At 27.8% G+C, this 18,360-nt stretch overlaps 2 protein-coding genes across 2 annotated transcripts; one reads left to right on the plus strand and one right to left on the minus strand.

Annotated features, from left to right (window-relative positions):
* Positions 1–5,065: 5,065 nt before the first annotated feature.
* Positions 5,066–15,174, plus strand: LOC135140283 (histone-lysine N-methyltransferase Set8-like). Its single transcript, XM_064070773.1, has 6 exons — positions 5,066–5,330; positions 5,623–5,747; positions 5,793–5,868; positions 6,941–7,085; positions 14,334–14,663; positions 14,723–15,174. The coding sequence occupies exons 1-6, from the start codon at positions 5,321–5,323 to the stop codon at positions 14,931–14,933; spliced, it is 897 nt and encodes a 298-aa protein (XP_063926843.1). The 5' UTR covers positions 5,066–5,320; the 3' UTR covers positions 14,934–15,174.
* Positions 5,822–6,953, minus strand: LOC135140284 (uncharacterized). The gene is made up of 3 exons (XM_064070774.1): positions 6,696–6,953; positions 6,453–6,640; positions 5,822–6,400 (listed from the first exon to the last, which is right to left on the minus strand). Exons 1-3 carry the CDS (start codon positions 6,861–6,863, stop codon positions 5,878–5,880), a joined length of 879 nt encoding a protein of 292 aa, XP_063926844.1. The 5' UTR covers positions 6,864–6,953; the 3' UTR covers positions 5,822–5,877.
* Positions 15,175–18,360: the final 3,186 nt, after the last annotated feature.

Below are 18,360 nucleotides of genomic sequence, written 5' to 3' on the forward strand. Positions count from 1 at the left end.
AAAATTTCCCGAGTTTTCCAGTTGTGAATTTTTCAATTTTTACTTTTTTAATTTTTCCATTCTTCAATTTTCCGATTTGCAAAATTTTTGTATCGATTTTTTATTTTCTTTATTTTCCAATTATTTAATCCTTCTGTTTCTATTTTATAATTTTGTTTTTTTCAATTTTTCGTTTCTTCAATTTTTCGATTTGCGATTTTTCAATTTTTCGTTTTTCTTGTTTCTTCAAATTTTCGTTTAGATTTTTTATTTTCCTTATTTTTCAATTATCCAATTTTTCAACGTTCCAATTTTAAAATTTTATTTTCTTCAATTTTTTGTTTTTCTTATTTCTTCAATTATTTGATTTTAAAATTTCTCGAGTTTTCAATTGTGAATTTTTCAATTTTTAGTTCTTCAATTTTAAGGTTCTTCAATTTTTCGTTTCTTCAAATTTTCGATTTGCAATTTTTCGATTCGGTTTTTATTTTCTTCATTTTTAGAATTTTTAGATTTTGTAATATGATTTTTTCAATTTTTTCGGTTTGGAATTTTTCAATTTTTCGCTTTTCTGGTTTCTTCAATTTTTCTGTTTAAAAATTTCCCGAATTTTCCAGTTGTGAATTTTTCAATTTTTACTTTTTTAATTTTTCGATTCTTCAATTTTCCGATTTGCAATTTTTTGTTTCGATTTTTTATTTTCTTTATTTTTCAATTATTTAATCCTTCTGTGTTTCTAATTTATAATTTTAATTTTTTCAATTTTCCGTTTCTTCAATTTTTCGATTTGCGATTTTTCAGTTTTTCGTTTTTCTTGTTTCTTCAATTAAAAAAAAATCGCAAGTTTTCATTTTTTAATTTTTAGTTTTTCCATTTGTGCTTCAATTTTTCATTTGGATTTTTTATTTTCTTTATTTTTTCAATTTCAAATTCAAATTTCCGATTTACAATTTTTCGTTTTGATTTATCAATTTTTCGGTTTTCTTGTTTCAATTTTTCGATTTAAAAATTTCTCGAGTTTACAATTGCGAATTTTTCAGTTTTTCAATTTTTCGTTAATTTTTTTATTTTCCAATTGTTTGATCTTTCAATGTTTCTATTTTATAATTTTAATTTTATTCAATTTTTCGTTTCTTCAATTTTTAGATTTGCGATTTTTCAATTTTTCGTTTTTCTAGTTTCTTCAAATTTTTTTCCCGAATTTTCAGTTAGAATTTTTCATTTTTGGTTTTTTAATTTTTGGATTCTTGAGTTTTTCATTTCTTCAAATTTTCGATTTGCAATTTTCTGCTTCGGTTTTTCATTGTTCCCATTTTATAATTTTAATTTTTTCAATTTTACATTTGCAATTTTCCAATTTTTAATTTTCAATTTTTCGATTCAACAATTTTTCATGTCTTCAGTCTTTCGATTTGCATTTTTCGTTTCGATTTTTCATTTTCTCTTTATTTTTCAATTACCAAATTTTTCAGTGTTTTTATTTTATAATTTTAAAATTTTCAAGTTTATCGTTTCTTCAATTATTCGATTTAAAAATTTCTCTGAATTTTCAGTTGTGAATTTTTCAATTTTTTATTTTTTAATTTTTCGATTTGCGATTTTTTTCTTGTTCAATTTTTCCACTTAAAAGTTTCTCGAGTTTTCACCAGAATTTTTCGATTTTTAGTTTCCTAATTTTTTATTTCTTCAAATTTTCGATTTGCGATTTTTCGTTTCGGTTTTTTGTTTTTTCCATTTTTAGAATTTTTCGGTTAAATAATTTAAAATTTTTCATTTCTTCGTTTCTTCAATTTTTCGATTAGGGATTTTTCAATTTTTCGTTTTTCTTGCTTCTTCAAATTATCGAGTTTTCAATTGCGAATTTTTCAATTTTTAGATTTCGAATTTTTCGATTCTTCAATTTTTCAGTTCTTCAATTTTTCGATTTGCAATTTCTCGTTTTGATTTTTTATTTTCTTGATTGTTCAATTATTCAATTTTTCAATGTTTTTATTTTGTAATTTTAATTTTTTCGATTTTTCGTTTCTTCAATTTTTTTTAATCTTCACTTTTTCAATTTTTCGATTCTTCAATTTTCCATTTCTTCAATTTTTCGATTTGCAATTTTTCGTTTCGATTTTTCATTTTTCAGTTAAATTTTTCAATGTTTCTATTTTATAATTTTATTTTTTTTAATGTGTAGTGCAATTCTTCTATTTTCGATTTTTCTATTTTTCTTCTTTCTTCAATTTTTCGAATTAAAAAATTCTCGAGTTTTCAATTTTGAATATTTCAATTTTTTGGGTTCTTCAATTTTTCGTTTCTTCAAATTTTCGATTTGGAATTTTTCGCTTCGATTTCTTTTTTTTTTATTTTTTGATTACTCTATTTTTCAATGTTTCTATTTCGTATTTTTTTTTTAATTTTCGTTTCTTAAATTTTTCTATTTGCGTTTTTAATTTCTCGTTTTTCTTGTTTCTTCAATTTTTCGATTCTTCAATTTTTCGTTTCTTCAATTTTTTGATTTGCAGTTTTTCTTTTCGGTTTTTATATATTTTTTTTATTTTTCAATTATTCAATTTTTCACTGTTTTTATTTTATGATTTAATATTTTCAATTTTTCATTTCTTGAATTTTTCGATTTAAAAATTTCTCGAGTTTTCAGTTTTGAATTTTTCAATTTTTCATTTCTTCAAATTTTCGAGTTGCAGTTTTTCGTTTCGGTTTTTTATTTTCTTTATTTTTGCAATTTTTCGAGTGTTCAATATTCCGATTCTATAATTTTAATTTTTAAAATTTTTCGGTTTACGATTTTTCAATTTTTCGAGTTTTCAATTTTTAGTTTTTCAGTTTTTCGATTTGCAATTTTTCGTTTCGATTTTTTATTTTCTTTATTTTTCAATTATTCAATTCTTCAATGTTTCTATTTTATGATTTATTTTTTTTAATTTTTCGTTTCTTCAATTTTTTGATTTAAACATTTCTCGAATTTTCAGTTTTGAATTTTTCAATTTTTTAAATTTTCGATTTGCAACTTTTCGTTTCGGTTTTTTATTTTCTTATTTTTTTTATTTTTTTTTGAGATTTTGTAATTTTATTTTTTCAATTTTTCGATTTGGGATTTTTCAATTTTTCTTTTTAAGAATTTTTCGAGTTTTCAATTTTTAATTTTTCGATTCTTCAGTTTTTCGTTTTGGTTTTTTATTTTCTCCATTTTTACAGTTTTTCTTCTTCAATTTTTCGATTTAAAAACTTCTGAAGTTTTCAATTTTTGGTTTTCAATTTTTCATTTTTTCAAATTTTCAATTTTTCGTCTCTATTTTTTATTTTCTCTATTTTTACAAATTTTCTAATTTTCAATTTTCCGATTTTATAATTTTAATTTTTTCAATTTTTCGTTTTTCTTGTTTCTTCAATTTTTCGATTTAAAATTTCTCGAGATTGCAATTGTGAATTTTTCAATTTTTCGATTTGAAGTTTTTCATTTTCCCCATTTTTACAATTTTTCGATTTTTAATGTTGCGATTTCATACTTTTAATTTTTTCAATTTTTCATTTCTTCAATTTTTCGATTTGCGATTTTTCAGTTTTTCGTTTTTTTTTGTCTCTTCAGTTTTTCGATTAAAAACTTCAATTTTGAATTTTTCAATTTTTAGTTTTTCAATTTTTTGGATTCTTCAATTTTTCATTTTTTCAAATTTTCGATTTGCAATTTTTCGTTTCGATTTTCTATTTTCATTATTTTTCAATTATTCAATTTTTCAATGTTATGATTTAATTTTTCAATTTTTCATTCCTTGAATTTTTCAATTTTTCGTTTTTTCAATTTTTCATTTCTTTAAATTTTAGATGTGCGACTTGTTTCGGTTTTTTATTTTCTTCATTTTTTAATTTTTTCGAGATTTTGTAATTTTATTTTTTCAAGTTTTGGATTTAAAAACTTCTCTTTTTAGTTTTCAATTTTTTGGATTCTTCAATTTTTTATTTTCAAATTTTCGAATTGCAATTTTCGTTTCTATTTTTTATTTTCTCCATTTTTACAAAAATGTTCCAATTTTTAATTTTCCGATTTTATAATTTTAATTTTTTCAATTTTTCCTTTTTCTTGTTTCTTTAATTTTTCGATTTAAAAATTTCTCGAGATTTCAGTTGTGAATTTTTCATTTTTTCGATTCTTCAATTTTTCGATTTGAAGTTTTTCATTTTCTCCATTTTTACAATTTTTCAATGTTACGATTTTACACTCTTAATTCTTCAATTTTTCGATTTGCGATTTTTCGGTTTTTCTTTTTTTTTTGTCTCTTCAGTTTTTTGATTAAAAATTTCTGGAGTTTTTAATGTTGAATTTAACCATTTTTAATTTTTTCAATTTTTCGATTCTTCAATTTTTCATTTCTTCAGATTTTCGATTTACATTTTTTTTGTTTCTTCATATATGATTTTTTTTCATTTTGTTTCTTCATTTATATGCAATTATTCGAGTTTTCACTTTAAAATATTTCCTGTTTTTCGATTTTCCAGCTTTTGGAACTTTCAATTTTTTGCAATTTCACGAGTTTTCAATTTTTGATTTTTCAATTTCTCATTCTTTCAGTTCGTTTCGATTGTCTTTATTTTTCAATTTTTCGGTTTCTTCAATTTTAAATTTGGATTTTACAATATTTCGTTTTTCCGATTTTGCACTTTTTCCATTTTTTAGTTTCTCAATCTTTCGGTTTTTCAATTTTTCAATTTCTCGTTTTCCAGCTGTTCTATAGTTTTTTTATTTTTGTTTTTTCAATTTTACAGTTTTGCATTTTTTTTCATTTTTTTTTCATTCGAAAAGTTGAAAAATGAAAAAATTGAAAACTCGAGAAATTTTAAATCGAAAAACTGAAGAAAGAAAAAAAGTCAAGCCAAAAGTATAATAATGTAGGAATTATGTATAGTCTGACATGTGTAAAACGTACTATTTATACATGAATAAATTCAAAATAAAATTCCGTGTAGCTGTCATTCTTTATGAACCGCGCGAAAATTCAAACCCACCAAATCCCCTTCGGAACCCACCGACAAATTCCGACGAACCCCCGATCATCACGTCGACAGATCCGGCAACACCGCTCTCTCAATTCACGTGACGCCCTCCAACCAATCGTCGCACAGCAACATTTCAACCGAAGACGCTTCTGTTGTGACCAGTGCAACGTGATTTTCGCCAGTTTTCCGCAAAATCTTCACTGAAAATGTAGAAAAGTCGTCGCACAACTCGCCAGAAATATCACCGACGCGGTTTCCGCCAATTTTCATTTAGGACCGCCACCGCGAGTGGCCCCCGATCACCATTCTCAACCACAACTCCGACGACAGAAAACGCCCCAGCATGGTAAAAGGTAGGTTCTGCATGGTATTTCAACCCGCTTTAGCGCGAATTTCCCTTGATATAGCCCGTACGACTCTTGGGAAAACTTTGTTTTTGTCGGCCATCTTGGCTAGGGTGGGTAAGTGCAGGACGTGATCGGTTGTTTTGTTTGTTGCGAAAATGGTGATAAAGCGTGTTTTGGGGCCCCAAATTCTGTGATAGGGGGTTGTAGATGATTTGGGGGCGGTTTGAGACTGAGTAAGCGATGTGGGGGTTTGTGATTGAGTGAGTGACATAACCTCACTTTGAGTGTTTTGTTGTAGGGCGCAGGGTGCGCGCTGTGGTGGCGTGCGCCCGCAGCGACGACTGCTGTTCACCGAATCCGAAGCGCCGCGGCCCCAAAATCGTGCTCCCGGCCAAGCCCCACACCCTCGACGCCTTCTTCCAGGTTCGTATCAATTTCGCGCCCCCTCGCTCTATCGTCTCGTTTCAGGACAAACCCCACGACTTCAATAAGCAAGCTGACAGCGGACAGGAGATTTTATTCACATTAATGGCAAAGGACGAAAGTAAGTAACCTATGATTTGCTCAATCTGGTGCTGGTGCGGCGGCTGGTGGAGCCCCGTCTGCTCGACATCTCGTTGAAGGAGTGGGGCGGCGAGCTGGCCGTGTGCTGGCGCTCGTACGCCTCCCGGTAGCTCTGCAGCTCGACGTCGTCGTCGGTGTTGCGGCGCTTGATGGGGGGCGGCGTCTGCAGGTACTTCTCGAAGTGGGAGTCCCTCTGATTGTTGGGCTCGGGCGGCGGCTCCGTCTGGGGGTCGCTGGATTCGTCCTGCTTGGCGGCGTGCTCGACGCTGCTGGTGCGACTTCCCGGGTGGCTGCTGGGGTGCTCGTGGCTAGTGCGGCTGCTGGTGCGGCTGCGGAGCTGCTCGATGGACGAGCGCTTCTGGGAGTGCTGCGAAGTTACGCTGGAGGAGTGCTTGCTCTGGATGGAGGATTTTTTTTCGAGGGGTTCGCCCTCCAAAGACTGTTTGTCTTCGGGCGGCGGCGGCTCTTCTGCCTTCTCCGCCTCCTCTGGTTTTTTTTCGAGGTCCTTCTGCCTACAATTTTCCAAACAACAAACGTTTTAACACGAAAATAAAAAAAAAATACCCAAGGCCGCTTCCAACGGTCCCGATTTTCTTATCCATGATCTCCTCCAGGTCGTGGACTTCTTGACTCAGCGTGTGGAGTAATTTCCCAGACTGGCTCACCAGATTCATGTAGTGTTCCTCGATCTCCTTGATCGTCTTGTCGTAGTTAATCTTAGCTTGTAGCCTCTGATTCAGGCTTTTTGTTAACTAAAAACAACTATTCCATCACATAGCATAGTCGCATACATAGACACTAACTCACCAGCGTCAATTTGAACGACAACTTTTCGATTTCGTTCTCGATTTTGTGCTTTTCTTCTTGTTGTTTCGTTATTAAATAGGTCATTTCGTCCCTTTGCGCCTTCAAAAGTGCCATCAGCTTTACGATTCGCTCATTGTTGTTGCGTAGCTCGGTCCCAGATTCACTCATTTCATTGTAAATTTATGGCGGATCTCCAAATTTCCTATCATTTGATAGTTTGTAAAGCGACTTTTTGATTTTGACAGTTGACGTTGATGTTCCCAAGACACCTGTGCTCGTCAAGTCGTTGACGTGCAGCGAGGGACCGCCGACGCCACACAGGATCGAGCTGTGCCTTGAGGAGGGAGCGAAAGAGGCGAAACAGGAGAAGCCACCAAAGAGCAAAAAGAAGTACGGCGTTTTGTAGTTTTAGACGGTCAAGTAATGGGAGAAATTTTGAAGTTTTCAAACAGTTTGATGACGTTGTCCCAGAAATTTAGTTGAGGTTTTTTCAATTTTATGAAATAAGATATTCGTTCGATTGTGGTGTGTTCAGTTTTTACTCAAAATTTTATAATGGAAAACTCACTTGAAACAAACGCCTAATCTTATAATTTTTCGAAAAATCTGGACTTATTTACCTTCGACCATTTATTTGATATTACAATTTTTTGTTTCTTCAGCTTTTCATTTTACGTTTCTTCAATTTTTCAGCTTCTCAATTTTTAATTTTTCGATTTTTAAATCTTTCATGTTCTCTTTTTTTCAAGTTCCTGATTTTTGTTTTTCATTTTTACGATTTTTTGTAATTGTCATTTTCCCGATTTAATTTTTTTCGCCATTTTGAAGAATTGAATAAACGGAAAACTATAAAATCGAAACATTCTATAATTTTTCGTTTATTCAATTCTCAAATTTTCAATGTTTGAATTTTTAATTTCTTGATTTTCTAATTTTCAAAATTTTCAATTTTGCAATTTTTGGATTCCTCAATATCCAATTTCTTTAATTTTCAATATTTTGATTTTACAATATTTTGTTCTTTCGATTTTGTAATTTTCCAATTTTAAAGTTTCTCAAATTTTAATGTTCGGATTTTTCAAATTATCGTTTCTTCAATTTTTCAAGTTCTTGATTTTTCATTTTTCCTATTCTTTAATTATCATTTTCCCGATGTGTTTTTTTTTCAATTCTCAAATTTTCAAACTTTGATTTTTCAATTCCTCGATTTTCCAACTTCAGTATTTTTCAATTTTGCAATTTTTGCATTTCTCAGCATCCGATTTCTTCGATTTTAAATATTTTGATTTTACAATATTTTGTTCTTTCGATTTTGTAATTTTCCAATTTTTAAGTTTCTCAAATTTTAATGTTCGGATTTTTCAAATTATCGTTTCTTCAATTTTTCAAGTTCTTGATTTTTATTTTTCATTTTTCCTATTCTTTAATTATCATTTTCCCGATGTGTTTTTTTTTCAATTCTCAAATTTTCAAACTTCGATTTTTCAATTCCTCGATTTTCCAACTTCAGTATTTTTCAATTTTGCAATTTTTGCATTTCTCAGCATCCGATTTCTTCGATTTTAAATATTTTGATTTTACAATATTTTGTTCTTTCGATTTTGTAATTTTCCAATTTTTAAGTTTCTCAAATTTTAATGTTCGGATTTTTCAAATTATCGTTTCTTCAATTTTTCAAGTTCTTGATTTTTATTTTTCATTTTTCCTATTCTTTAATTATCATTTTCCCGATGTGTTTTTTTTTCAATTCTCAAATTTTCAAACTTCGATTTTTCAATTCCTCGATTTTCCAACTTCAGTATTTTTCAATTTTGCAATTTTTGCATTTCTCAGCATCCGATTTCTTCGATTTTAAATATTTTGATTTTACAATATTTTGTTCTTTCGATTTTGTAATTTTCCAATTTTTAAGTTTCTCAAATTTTAATGTTCGGATTTTTCAAATTATCGTTTCTTCAATTTTTCAAGTTCTTGATTTTTATTTTTCATTTTTCCTATTCTTTAATTATCATTTTCCCGATGTGTTTTTTTTTCAATTCTCAAATTTTCAAACTTCGATTTTTCAATTCCTCGATTTTCCAACTTCAGTATTTTTCAATTTTGCAATTTTTGCATTTCTCAGCATCCGATTTCTTCGATTTTAAATATTTTGATTTTACAATATTTTGTTCTTTCGATTTTGTAATTTTCCAATTTTTAAGTTTCTCAAATTTTAATGTTCGGATTTTTCAAATTATCGTTTCTTCAATTTTTCAAGTTCTTGATTTTTATTTTTCATTTTTCCTATTCTTTAATTATCATTTTCCCGATGTGTTTTTTTTTCAATTCTCAAATTTTCAAACTTTGATTTTTCAATTCCTCGATTTTCCAACTTCAGTATTTTTCAATTTTGCAATTTTTGCATTTCTCAGCATCCGATTTCTTCGATTTTAAATATTTTGATTTTACAATATTTTGTTCTTTCGATTTTGTAATTTTCCAATTTTTAAGTTTCTCAAATTTTAATGTTCGGATTTTTCAAATTATCGTTTCTTCAATTTTTCAAGTTCTTGATTTTTATTTTTCATTTTTCCTATTCTTTAATTATCATTTTCCCGATGTGTTTTTTTTTCAATTCTCAAATTTTCAAACTTCGATTTTTCAATTCCTCGATTTTCCAACTTCAGTATTTTTCAATTTTGCAATTTTTCGATTTCTCTTGATCCGATTTCTTTAATTTTCGATATTTGGATTTTTCAATTTATCGGTTCCTCAATCTGCGATTTTAATTTTTAAATTCCATAATTTTTTTAATGTTTCTTCGGATTTTATAATTTTTCTTTTATTCAATTCTTCATATTTTTGGTCTTTGGCTTTTCATTTCCTAGATTTTCCAATTTTTAAATTTTTTCTCAGTTATCCGATTTCTTCAATTTTTAATATTTCGGTTTTACAATATTTCGTCCTTTTGATTATTTAGTTCCCCATTTCTAATCTTTAGATTTTTCCATTTTTCATTTCGTCAGTTTTTCAAGTTGTTGATTTTTATTTTACATTTTCATTTTTCCAATTTTATTTTTTTCAATGTTTTGAAGAATTGAATAAACGAAAAATTATAATACCGAAACACTTTATAATTTTTCGTTTATTCAATTCTCAAATTTTCAATCTTTGACTTTGCAATTTTTGAATTTTTCAATATCCGATTTTTTGAATTTTAATTATTTCGATTTTATAATATTTTGATTTTTCGATTTTGAAGTTTCTGAATTTTTAATTTTTGGATTTTTTAATTTATCAATTTTTTGATTTTTATTTTTCATTTTCCCGATTTTTTATTTTCCATCTTCTCGATTTTATATCACAATGTTTTGTCTTTTCATTTCTTTAATTTTTTTTAAAGTTTCTTTCGATTTTATAATTTTTCGTTTATTCAATTCTTTAAATGTTTAATCTTTGATTTTTCAATTTTGCGATTTTTGAATTTCTCGATTATCCCATTTTCCGATTTCTTTAATTTTCATTATTTCTATTTTTTACTTTTTCTGTTTTAATTTATAATCTTTCGAATTTTCAATTCTTCGTTTCCTCGGTTTTTCAAATTCTCAATTTTTATTTTTCATTTTCTCGTTTTTGTATCTATGTTTTTCATTTCTTTTATTTTTTTAATGTTTATTTCTATTTTATATTTTTTTTATTTCACAATTTTTGATTTTTTCATTTTCTTTAATTTTTAAATTTTCCGTTTTTCAATCTTCGGTTTCACAATTTTTCGTTTGTTCAACCTTTAATTTTTTCAATTTCTCGACTTTCAGATTCTTAAATTTTTCAATTCTTCAATTTTTCAATTTCCCAATTTTTAATTTTTCGGTTTTTCTTATTTCCTTATTTTTCCAAGTTCTTGATTTTTATTTTTCATTTTCCCGATTTTTTTTATTTTTTATTTTCCCGATTTTTTCATTTTCATTTTCCCGATTTTATTTTTTTCATGTTTCGAAAAAATGAATAAAAGAGAAATTATAAAATCGAACCATTTTATAATTTTCCGTTATTCAGGTCTTTGAATTTTTAGTTCCTCGATTTTCCAACTTCTAAAATTTCAATTTTGCAATTTTTGGATATCTTAATGTCAGATTTCTTTAATTTTCAGTATTTCGGTTTTACAATGTTTTGCAATTTTTTGATTTTTAAGTTTCTGAATTTATTTATAAGTTTCTGAATTTTTAGTCTTTGGATTTTTTAATTTTTCGTTTCCTCAATTTTTCAAGTTCTTGATTTTTATTTTTCATTTTCACGATTTTTTATAATTTTTTTTTCATATATTTTTTTTTCATTTCCTTTATTTTCTTAACATTTCTTTCGATTTTATAATTTTTCGTTTATTCAATTCTACAAATTTTTGATCTTGGATTTTTCTATTCCTCGATTTTTCAATTTTTGGATTTCTCAATTATCCTGTCTCTTTAATTTTAATTCTACAATATTTCGTCTTTTTGATTTTTTAGTTCCTCAATTTTTAGTCTTTCGATTTTTCCAATTTTTCATTTCGTCAATTTTTTGTTTCTGTTTTTCTTTATTTTTAAAATTTTTTCCATGTTTCAATATTTTGATTTTATAATTTAACTTTTTTCAATCTGAAATTTTTGGATTTTTTCTGGTTTGTTTTTTAAACATGTCATAATTAAAAAAAAATGCAATTTTTCGCATTTTTTCAGTGTTTCGAGGTTTCAATTTTCTTCGATTTTTAACTTCGAATAAAAAAAATGGAAAAATTGTAAAATGAAAAAACGAAAACGTATCAAATGACAACTGAAAGATGTAAAAACTGGAAATCAAGAATTTAAAAAATTGTAACGAAAAATCGAAAATTTGAAAGATCGATAAACTGAAAAATGGAAAAGACGAAAATACGAGAACTCCAAAGGTTGAATTTAAATAGTCGAAAAATCGGATGGTAAAATCGAAAAATTAAAAAAAAAAAAATGAAAAATCCAGATATCGAAATATTAAAAATCGAATAATCGAGAAATAGAAAAATCGAATAATTGAAAAATTAAATTAAAAAGTTCGTTTTTAGAAAGTCGGCAAACTGAAAATTTGGAAAACCGAGAAATCCAGAAACCGAAAAGTCAAAAAATCGAAAAATTGAAACATCGAAAAAATCGTTAAGTCGAAAACTTGAAAAAAGGAAGATCGAAAAATTGTAAAATCCAAAAATTAATATAAAATGGAAAAAGTGTAATTTCCAAAAATTGAAAAATACAAAAATTGAGAAAGCGGCAAGTCGAAGAATTGCAAAATCTAAAATTTAACAAAAGGAAAAATTGAAAAATTAAAAAGCCAAAAAGTTAATAAAAATGAGAAAAGGACAAATCAAAAAATCTAACTTTAAAAACGAAAAAATTGAGAAACCGAAACATTGACAAAAGATAAAAATCGAGAAATCGAACATTCCAAAAATTGAAAAATCGAGAAATCAAAAAATCTAAAATTAATAAAAAATCGTTTCTTCCGTTTTTTATTCAATTTTGATGCATTTTTTCACTCTTATTCGATTTTTGGATCTTACAGTTTTCGACTTTGCAGTTTTGGCGATTCTATGATTTTTCGATTTTATGTTTGTGATTTCCAATTTTTTGATTCATTTTAAGTTTCTCGATTTTTAGTTAATCGATGTTTCGATTTTTTCCTTTTTTTTTTGGATTTTCGAATTCTCAACTTTTCAAATAAAAAAAAAAGAAAAATTGCAAAATTGTAAATTTGAAAAATCGAACATGAAAATGTATAAAATGAAAAAAAATCAAAAATCCAAACACTGGAAATCAAGAACTTGAAAAATCTAAAAATTAAAAATTGAGAAACTTAAAAATCGAAACAGTGCAAAATCGAAAAAACGAGAAAGAGAAAGATTGAAAATTTGAAAAATTGATAAATTGAAAAATAAAAAACTCGAAACTCCTAAAATACGCGATTCGGAAAGTCGAAAGAATGTCAAATGTTCTTATTTCCAATTTTTAGATTTTCCATTTTTTACTTGGTTTTTTAATTTTTGATTTTTCAATTTAACAATTTTGCGATTTTTCCAATTTTTTTATTGGAAACGTTGAAAAATCAAATCAAAAATCGAAAAAATTAAGATTAAAAAAATTGGAAAACACAAAAATTGTAAAATTGAAAAATTATAGAATCGTCAAAATTGTATAGTCAAAATACTGTAACATTGAAACATAGAAAAATGGAAAATTAAATATGGAAATATTGAAAAGTTAAAAATCCAAAAATTGAAAAATCGCCAATAAATTAAAAGTTTTATTTTTTATCATTCAATAATTGAAAAATGGTAAAACTCTAAAATTGAAAAAGTGAAACGTTGTAAAAATTATAATAATTATTAGATATATAGAAGAATGAAAAATTGAAAAATCGAGTAACTGAAAATTCTAAAATTGGGAAAATTACAAAAAAAAAAAATACAAATCGAAAAACTGAAAATCCAAATATCAAAAAAAAAAGAAAAATAAAATCAGAACAATTTTAAAGTAAAGCAAATAAAAAACCAAAACGAAAAATTACCCATCGGAAAATTGAAGAAATGAAAAATAGAAAAATTAAAAATTGAAAACTCGTGGAATTGCACATCGAAAAATTGCTAATTTTAAAGACTGAAAAATCCAAAAGTTGGAAAATCCGAAAAATGAGAAATTGAAACGAAAAAACGTAAATTGTGTGTCGGAACATTGAAAAACAGAAAAATGCAAGAATAAAGATTAAAATCTGAAACCAAAAGTAGCAAATCGAAAATTAGAAGAAATGCAAAATTAAGAATCGAAAAATTGAAAAGTTAGAAAATTTAATTCCAAGAATTGCAAAATATCGAGAAATAATATTTAATAAATGGATAAGTTTTAAAATCCAATATTTGGAAAATAGAAAAATTTTAAAATATTGAAATTGAAAAAGTAAAACATTTTAAAAATTAGTCAATATTAGGTACACATTTTAAATAAAAATTAGAAAAACTGCAAATCAAATTGAAGAAATAAAAAATTGAAAAAATGGAGTTGGAAAGGCAAAAATTATGGAATATGTGCATTGAAAAATCGAAAAATTGTAGAAATAAATTAAAAACCGAAACCAAAAGTTGCAAATCGAAAATTTGAGGAAATGAAAAATTCAAAAGTTGGAAAATAAAAACTTGAAAACTTGAAGAAACAAAAAAAAAAGAAAAATTAAAGAATTGAAAAATTCATGTCAGAAAAGCTGCGGAAGTGTTATTTACGCCTTCAGATCATTTCGACAGAACTTCCCTAGCCCCAGAAGTACGATAAATCATACCCAGCTTATTCAAATAATCATAAAATTTGATTTTGCGGATTATTATTTATTTTCAAGTTGAAATAAAGATACGTATGTAAAGTTAAAGTTCAAAATGTTGTTGTACAATTTTGGTATTATATTTTTCCAAAAATCTGGATATCTCGCGTAAAAACTCAACGCGGATTCATAAACCACACATGTAGGACTACGCTATTTTATACAATTTAAAACTCATCTATTGTGTAGACTTTCGAGGTGCCGTCATCAGGTTGTTGTGGGGATAATCAGCCGAATTTAAAATTATCTTGACTTTGTAAAATACAGAAAATCGGGTATTTTTAGGGCGAACCAAATGAACCACCGGGTCACGGATTACTTCCCGGTGCGGCGGTCCGTCCGCAAGACGAAGAGCACCGTCATGGAGGAGCGGCAGCGAACCTTGGAGCGGTTGCTGCGGTGCGACGTGGAGGAAGGGCTCGAGGTGCGATATTTCGCGGACAAAGGCAGGGGCGTGGTCACGTCGCGGCCCTTCACGAAGGGCGACTTCGTGGTGGAGTACAGCGGCGACTTGATCGACTTGAACGAGGCCAGGAGGCGCGAGCTCAAGTACGCGCAGGACATGAACACAGGCTGCTACATGTATTACTTCAGGCACAATAATCAACAGTATTGGTGGGTTCAGGGTGTTTTCACACGAAATTGGGCTTTATTGAAATTTCGTTGATTTTTAGCGTGGATGCTACGGCCGAGACTGGAAAATTGGGAAGGCTCGTGAACCATTCCAGGACCGGAAATCTCATTACCAGGACCGTATCGGTCGACAATAAGCCGAGATTAGTACTTATAGCCAAGGATGACATCAAGGCTGGCGACGAGGTCACGTACGATTACGGGGACAGGTCGAAGGAGTCGCTCAAGTATCATCCGTGGCTGGCTTACTAATTTAGTTATTTATGTTTATTTATTTTGTTTTTTCTTCTTTTTTTTTTTTCTCTTGACATTGGGACGACTAGAGGTCCGTTGTTATTTCTATGTGCACTGATGTATTTTTTTCAAAGAGGTTTAGATACGGACAGTCACTGCCTTTTGTAATACTTTTTATTTGTTGCTCGAATTGACCGAGTTGACTATTTTAATAGTAAGATTCGTGCTAAGTAATGAGGTAATAAAGGATTTGACTTGAGGGGGTTTGGAGTTGTCTGACCCAAAGTCCTGGGGGGTTATTGCGTCGTTTGGGTTAAAATTGGCTTGTTATAGTTTAATTTGTACAAATGATTTATAAATAATAACATATTTCCAAATTGAAAAATGGTGGAACGCCGAATTCTTAAATAGATGGCTATTTTTAGTCAAATAAGTAACACTATCAAGAACTATTAGATAGAAGCTAAGTATATGGTTTACATTATGATAAATGTACAAAAGTATGTATGTTTATTCTGTTTGTAAAGAAAAAAATGTGAGTTTGGTATTAATAAACTCGAATTTATAAAAAAAAGCGTTGAAATAATAATAATTTAAGTTGGTGGATGAAATAGTGTATTGAGTTCAATATTAATAAGGTAAGTATTGCGTAGAATAACCAAAGATACACCCAGAAAATGTCTAGCAGATTATACAGGTGTATTGTAAATTTTAAGTGATTTTGATTATACAGTGTGTATATATTATGTACGATTTGAATAATTAACGTTTCCTGCATAAAGTAATGCCTGTTCTTTTTTCATTACCTTTTTATTAATATTGTATAATCTATGACTTCTTTCTGTTTATCTGGTATTAATAAAGTTGTTATAACATTCTGCTTTTTTATTTGTTCATTGAGACGAATTTAAAATCTGATTTTTTTTAAACAAATTGTATTGATTTGATTTATCTACCAAGGTGATGCTTCAAGTCTCTCTTGCTGTTTTTCCTTCCTTTGTTTTATTTCGTTGCTTTTTCTTGCTATCTTTTATTGTATCTTTCGCCGATTTTTTTAACTCTTTTTCCACATTAGTTTGGTGAATAATAATTGCCCCTTCCATATTGATTTTTGTAGTATTTTTGTGTTCGTTCTTTAACTGTTTGTTGCGTATTTAAATATTTTTTTCGCTTTTTTTTGTGTTTTTTTGTCACGTGCTTTATAGGCTTTTTATCGCTTTTTCCTCTCTGTTTAAAGTTTTTGCAGTTTTTTTTGTCCAATTTTTGTTGTTTTTTTGGTCACCTTGTTAATAGCTTCTTGCCCGTTTTTTTGTGGCTTTTTTATAGCTTTCTTTTTTCTGCTGTCAACTTTTTTTTGTCATTTTTTCCGCCTTTATTGTCCTTGTTTTTGTCGTTTACTTGTTCCGATTTATTTTTGAGGTTTTTTTGGTCTCATTTTTTTTACCGTTTTTTTTTGTTGTTCTTTTTGTATTTTTCAGTCTTTTTCTTTCATTTCTTAATTCATTTTTTGTACGTTTTCCTAGGTCGCTTTTTTGACTTTTTTTTTTTACTGTTTTTTGTATTTTTTACATTTTTGGTCACTTTTTGCTGGCTTTTTCTGTCGTACTTTTTCTTGCCTCTTTTGGTCGCCTTTTTTTGTGGATTTTTTTTCGTTTTTTCCCATATTTTTGAGGGTTTTTGGTCTCCGCTTTTTTTGACCTGTTTTTTATTGCTTTTTTTGTAACCGTTTTTCAGTTTTTTCTTGTCTTTTTTTTCATCGAATTTTTGTAGCCTCTTTCTTGGTCGCATTTTTTTGTTGTCCTTTTTTTGACGATTTTTTTGACTGTTTTCTTTCACCCTTTTTTTCTTGCGGTTTTTCAGGATTTTTTGTTGCCTTTTTTCAGTGTTTTTTGGCGTTTTATATTTTTTTTGACGCCCCTTTTTTGTCATCTTTTTTTGCAACCGTTTTTTAGTCTTATTTGCCTTTTTAATCGATTTTTATAGTCTTTTTGGTCGCTTTTTTTTTTTTTACTTTTTTTTGTCGTGTCTTCGATCTTTTTTGGTCAAGTCAGGTGTGATTTTTTTTTTATTTTTTTGGGGTGCCCTTTTTCCAGCTTTCTTAATCTTTTTTTTTTGTAATTTATCGTTTTTTGACTCTTGGGTTGCCCTTCTTTTCGTATTTTTTCCCAATTTTTGTCCCTTTTTTTGCTAACTTTTTCTTTATCCTATTTTTCTTACAGTTTTTTAAATCTTTTTTTGTTGTCTTTTTTCAGTTTTTTTGTTGTCTTTGGTCATTTTTTTATTTTTTTTGGTCAAACTTATTGTGGTTTTTCTCTCGTCGTTTTTTTAATCGTTTGTTTTTCGTTCCCTCAAATTTTCAAGTTCTTGATTTTTGTTTTTCATTTTCCCGATTTTTTAATCTTCATTTTTTCGGTTTTATATCACAATTTTTCATTTTTTCGTACCTTTATTTTTTCAACGTTTTTTCGATTATTCAATTCTTCATATTCTTGAACTTTGAATTTTCAATTCCCGAATTTTCTAGTTTTTAAATTTTTCAAATTTGCAATTTTTGGATTTCTAAGTTATCGGATTTTCAAATTTCATTAGTTTTCAATTTACAATTTCAAAATCCGAAAAATCGAATAATTGAGAAATTGAACATCGAAAAATCGAAGTAACCCAAATGAGTAATTAAAAATTGAAAAATTTAAATTAAAAAAAAATCCGTAAATCGAGAAATTGAAAAATCCGAAAATCCAACTATAGAAAAATCTTGAAAAATTAAAAAATTGAAAAATCGACACAAAAAACCAATGATCGAAAAATCAAAAATTTCAAGAACCCAAAAATTGAAAAGCTGAAATATTTAAAACCAAAAAAAGGAAAAATGGAAAGTTTCAAAAATTAAGAAATCGAGTAATCAAAACTAGAAATTTGAAAAATTGAAGAAATCGGAAAATCTAAAATTTTAAAAACAAAAAAATTAAGATATTCAGGAATTGAAGGATAAAAAAATTGAAAAATCGAAACATCAAAAAAACGAAGCATTCAAAGATCAAAAAATTATTTTTTCTTTAATCGAAAAATTGAAAAACCGAAAAATTTAAAACCAAAACATCGAAACATCTAAAAATTGAACATTTTTTTTTGGTCAAACATTGTAGTTTTTCTTTATTGTTTTTTGCTGCCCTTTTCTTTTCATCTTTTTCTTGGCGTTTTTTAATCTTGTGACCATCTTTTTACCTTTTTTGTTTTTTTCTCGATTTTATTCGTATTTTTTGTTGCCTTTTTCCTAGGAACCTTTTTTCATGTCGTTTTTTAATCACCTGTTTTTTAAAAAGATTTTTGGCACTTTTTTGGCATTTTTTATAGGTTTTTGTTGCATTTTGATATTTTTTTCTATTTAATTTTTTGCTTTCCTGTGGTAGCCTTTTTTCCCGCATTTTTTGTTATTTTTGTATTT

The sequence above is a fragment of the Zophobas morio genome, unplaced genomic scaffold (genome assembly GCF_036711695.1).
Source record: "Zophobas morio isolate AGI-343-1 ecotype UQ-CSIRO unplaced genomic scaffold, CSIRO_AGI_Zmor_V1 ptg000040l, whole genome shotgun sequence".
Taxonomy (NCBI): domain Eukaryota; kingdom Metazoa; phylum Arthropoda; class Insecta; order Coleoptera; family Tenebrionidae; genus Zophobas; species Zophobas morio.

What these genes read in the sequence shown, in the direction of transcription:
- LOC135140284 (XM_064070774.1), bottom strand. Translation starts at nt 6,863, where the DNA reads ATGAGTGAATCTGGGACCGAGCTACGCAACAACAATGAGCGAATCGTA. An exon ending in TGTCGTTCAAATTGACGCTG is followed by an intron (nt 6,641 to 6,695) that starts GTGAGTTAGTGT and finishes AGTTGTTTTTAG; the next exon opens with TTAACAAAAAGCCTGAATCA. An exon ending in ACCGTTGGAAGCGGCCTTGG is followed by an intron (nt 6,401 to 6,452) that starts GTATTTTTTTTT and finishes GGAAAATTGTAG; the next exon opens with GCAGAAGGACCTCGAAAAAA.
- LOC135140283 (XM_064070773.1), top strand. An exon ending in CCCTCGACGCCTTCTTCCAG is followed by an intron (nt 5,748 to 5,792) that starts GTTCGTATCAAT and finishes GTCTCGTTTCAG; the next exon opens with GACAAACCCCACGACTTCAA. An exon ending in ATTAATGGCAAAGGACGAAA is followed by an intron (nt 5,869 to 6,940) that starts GTAAGTAACCTA and finishes TGATTTTGACAG; the next exon opens with TTGACGTTGATGTTCCCAAG.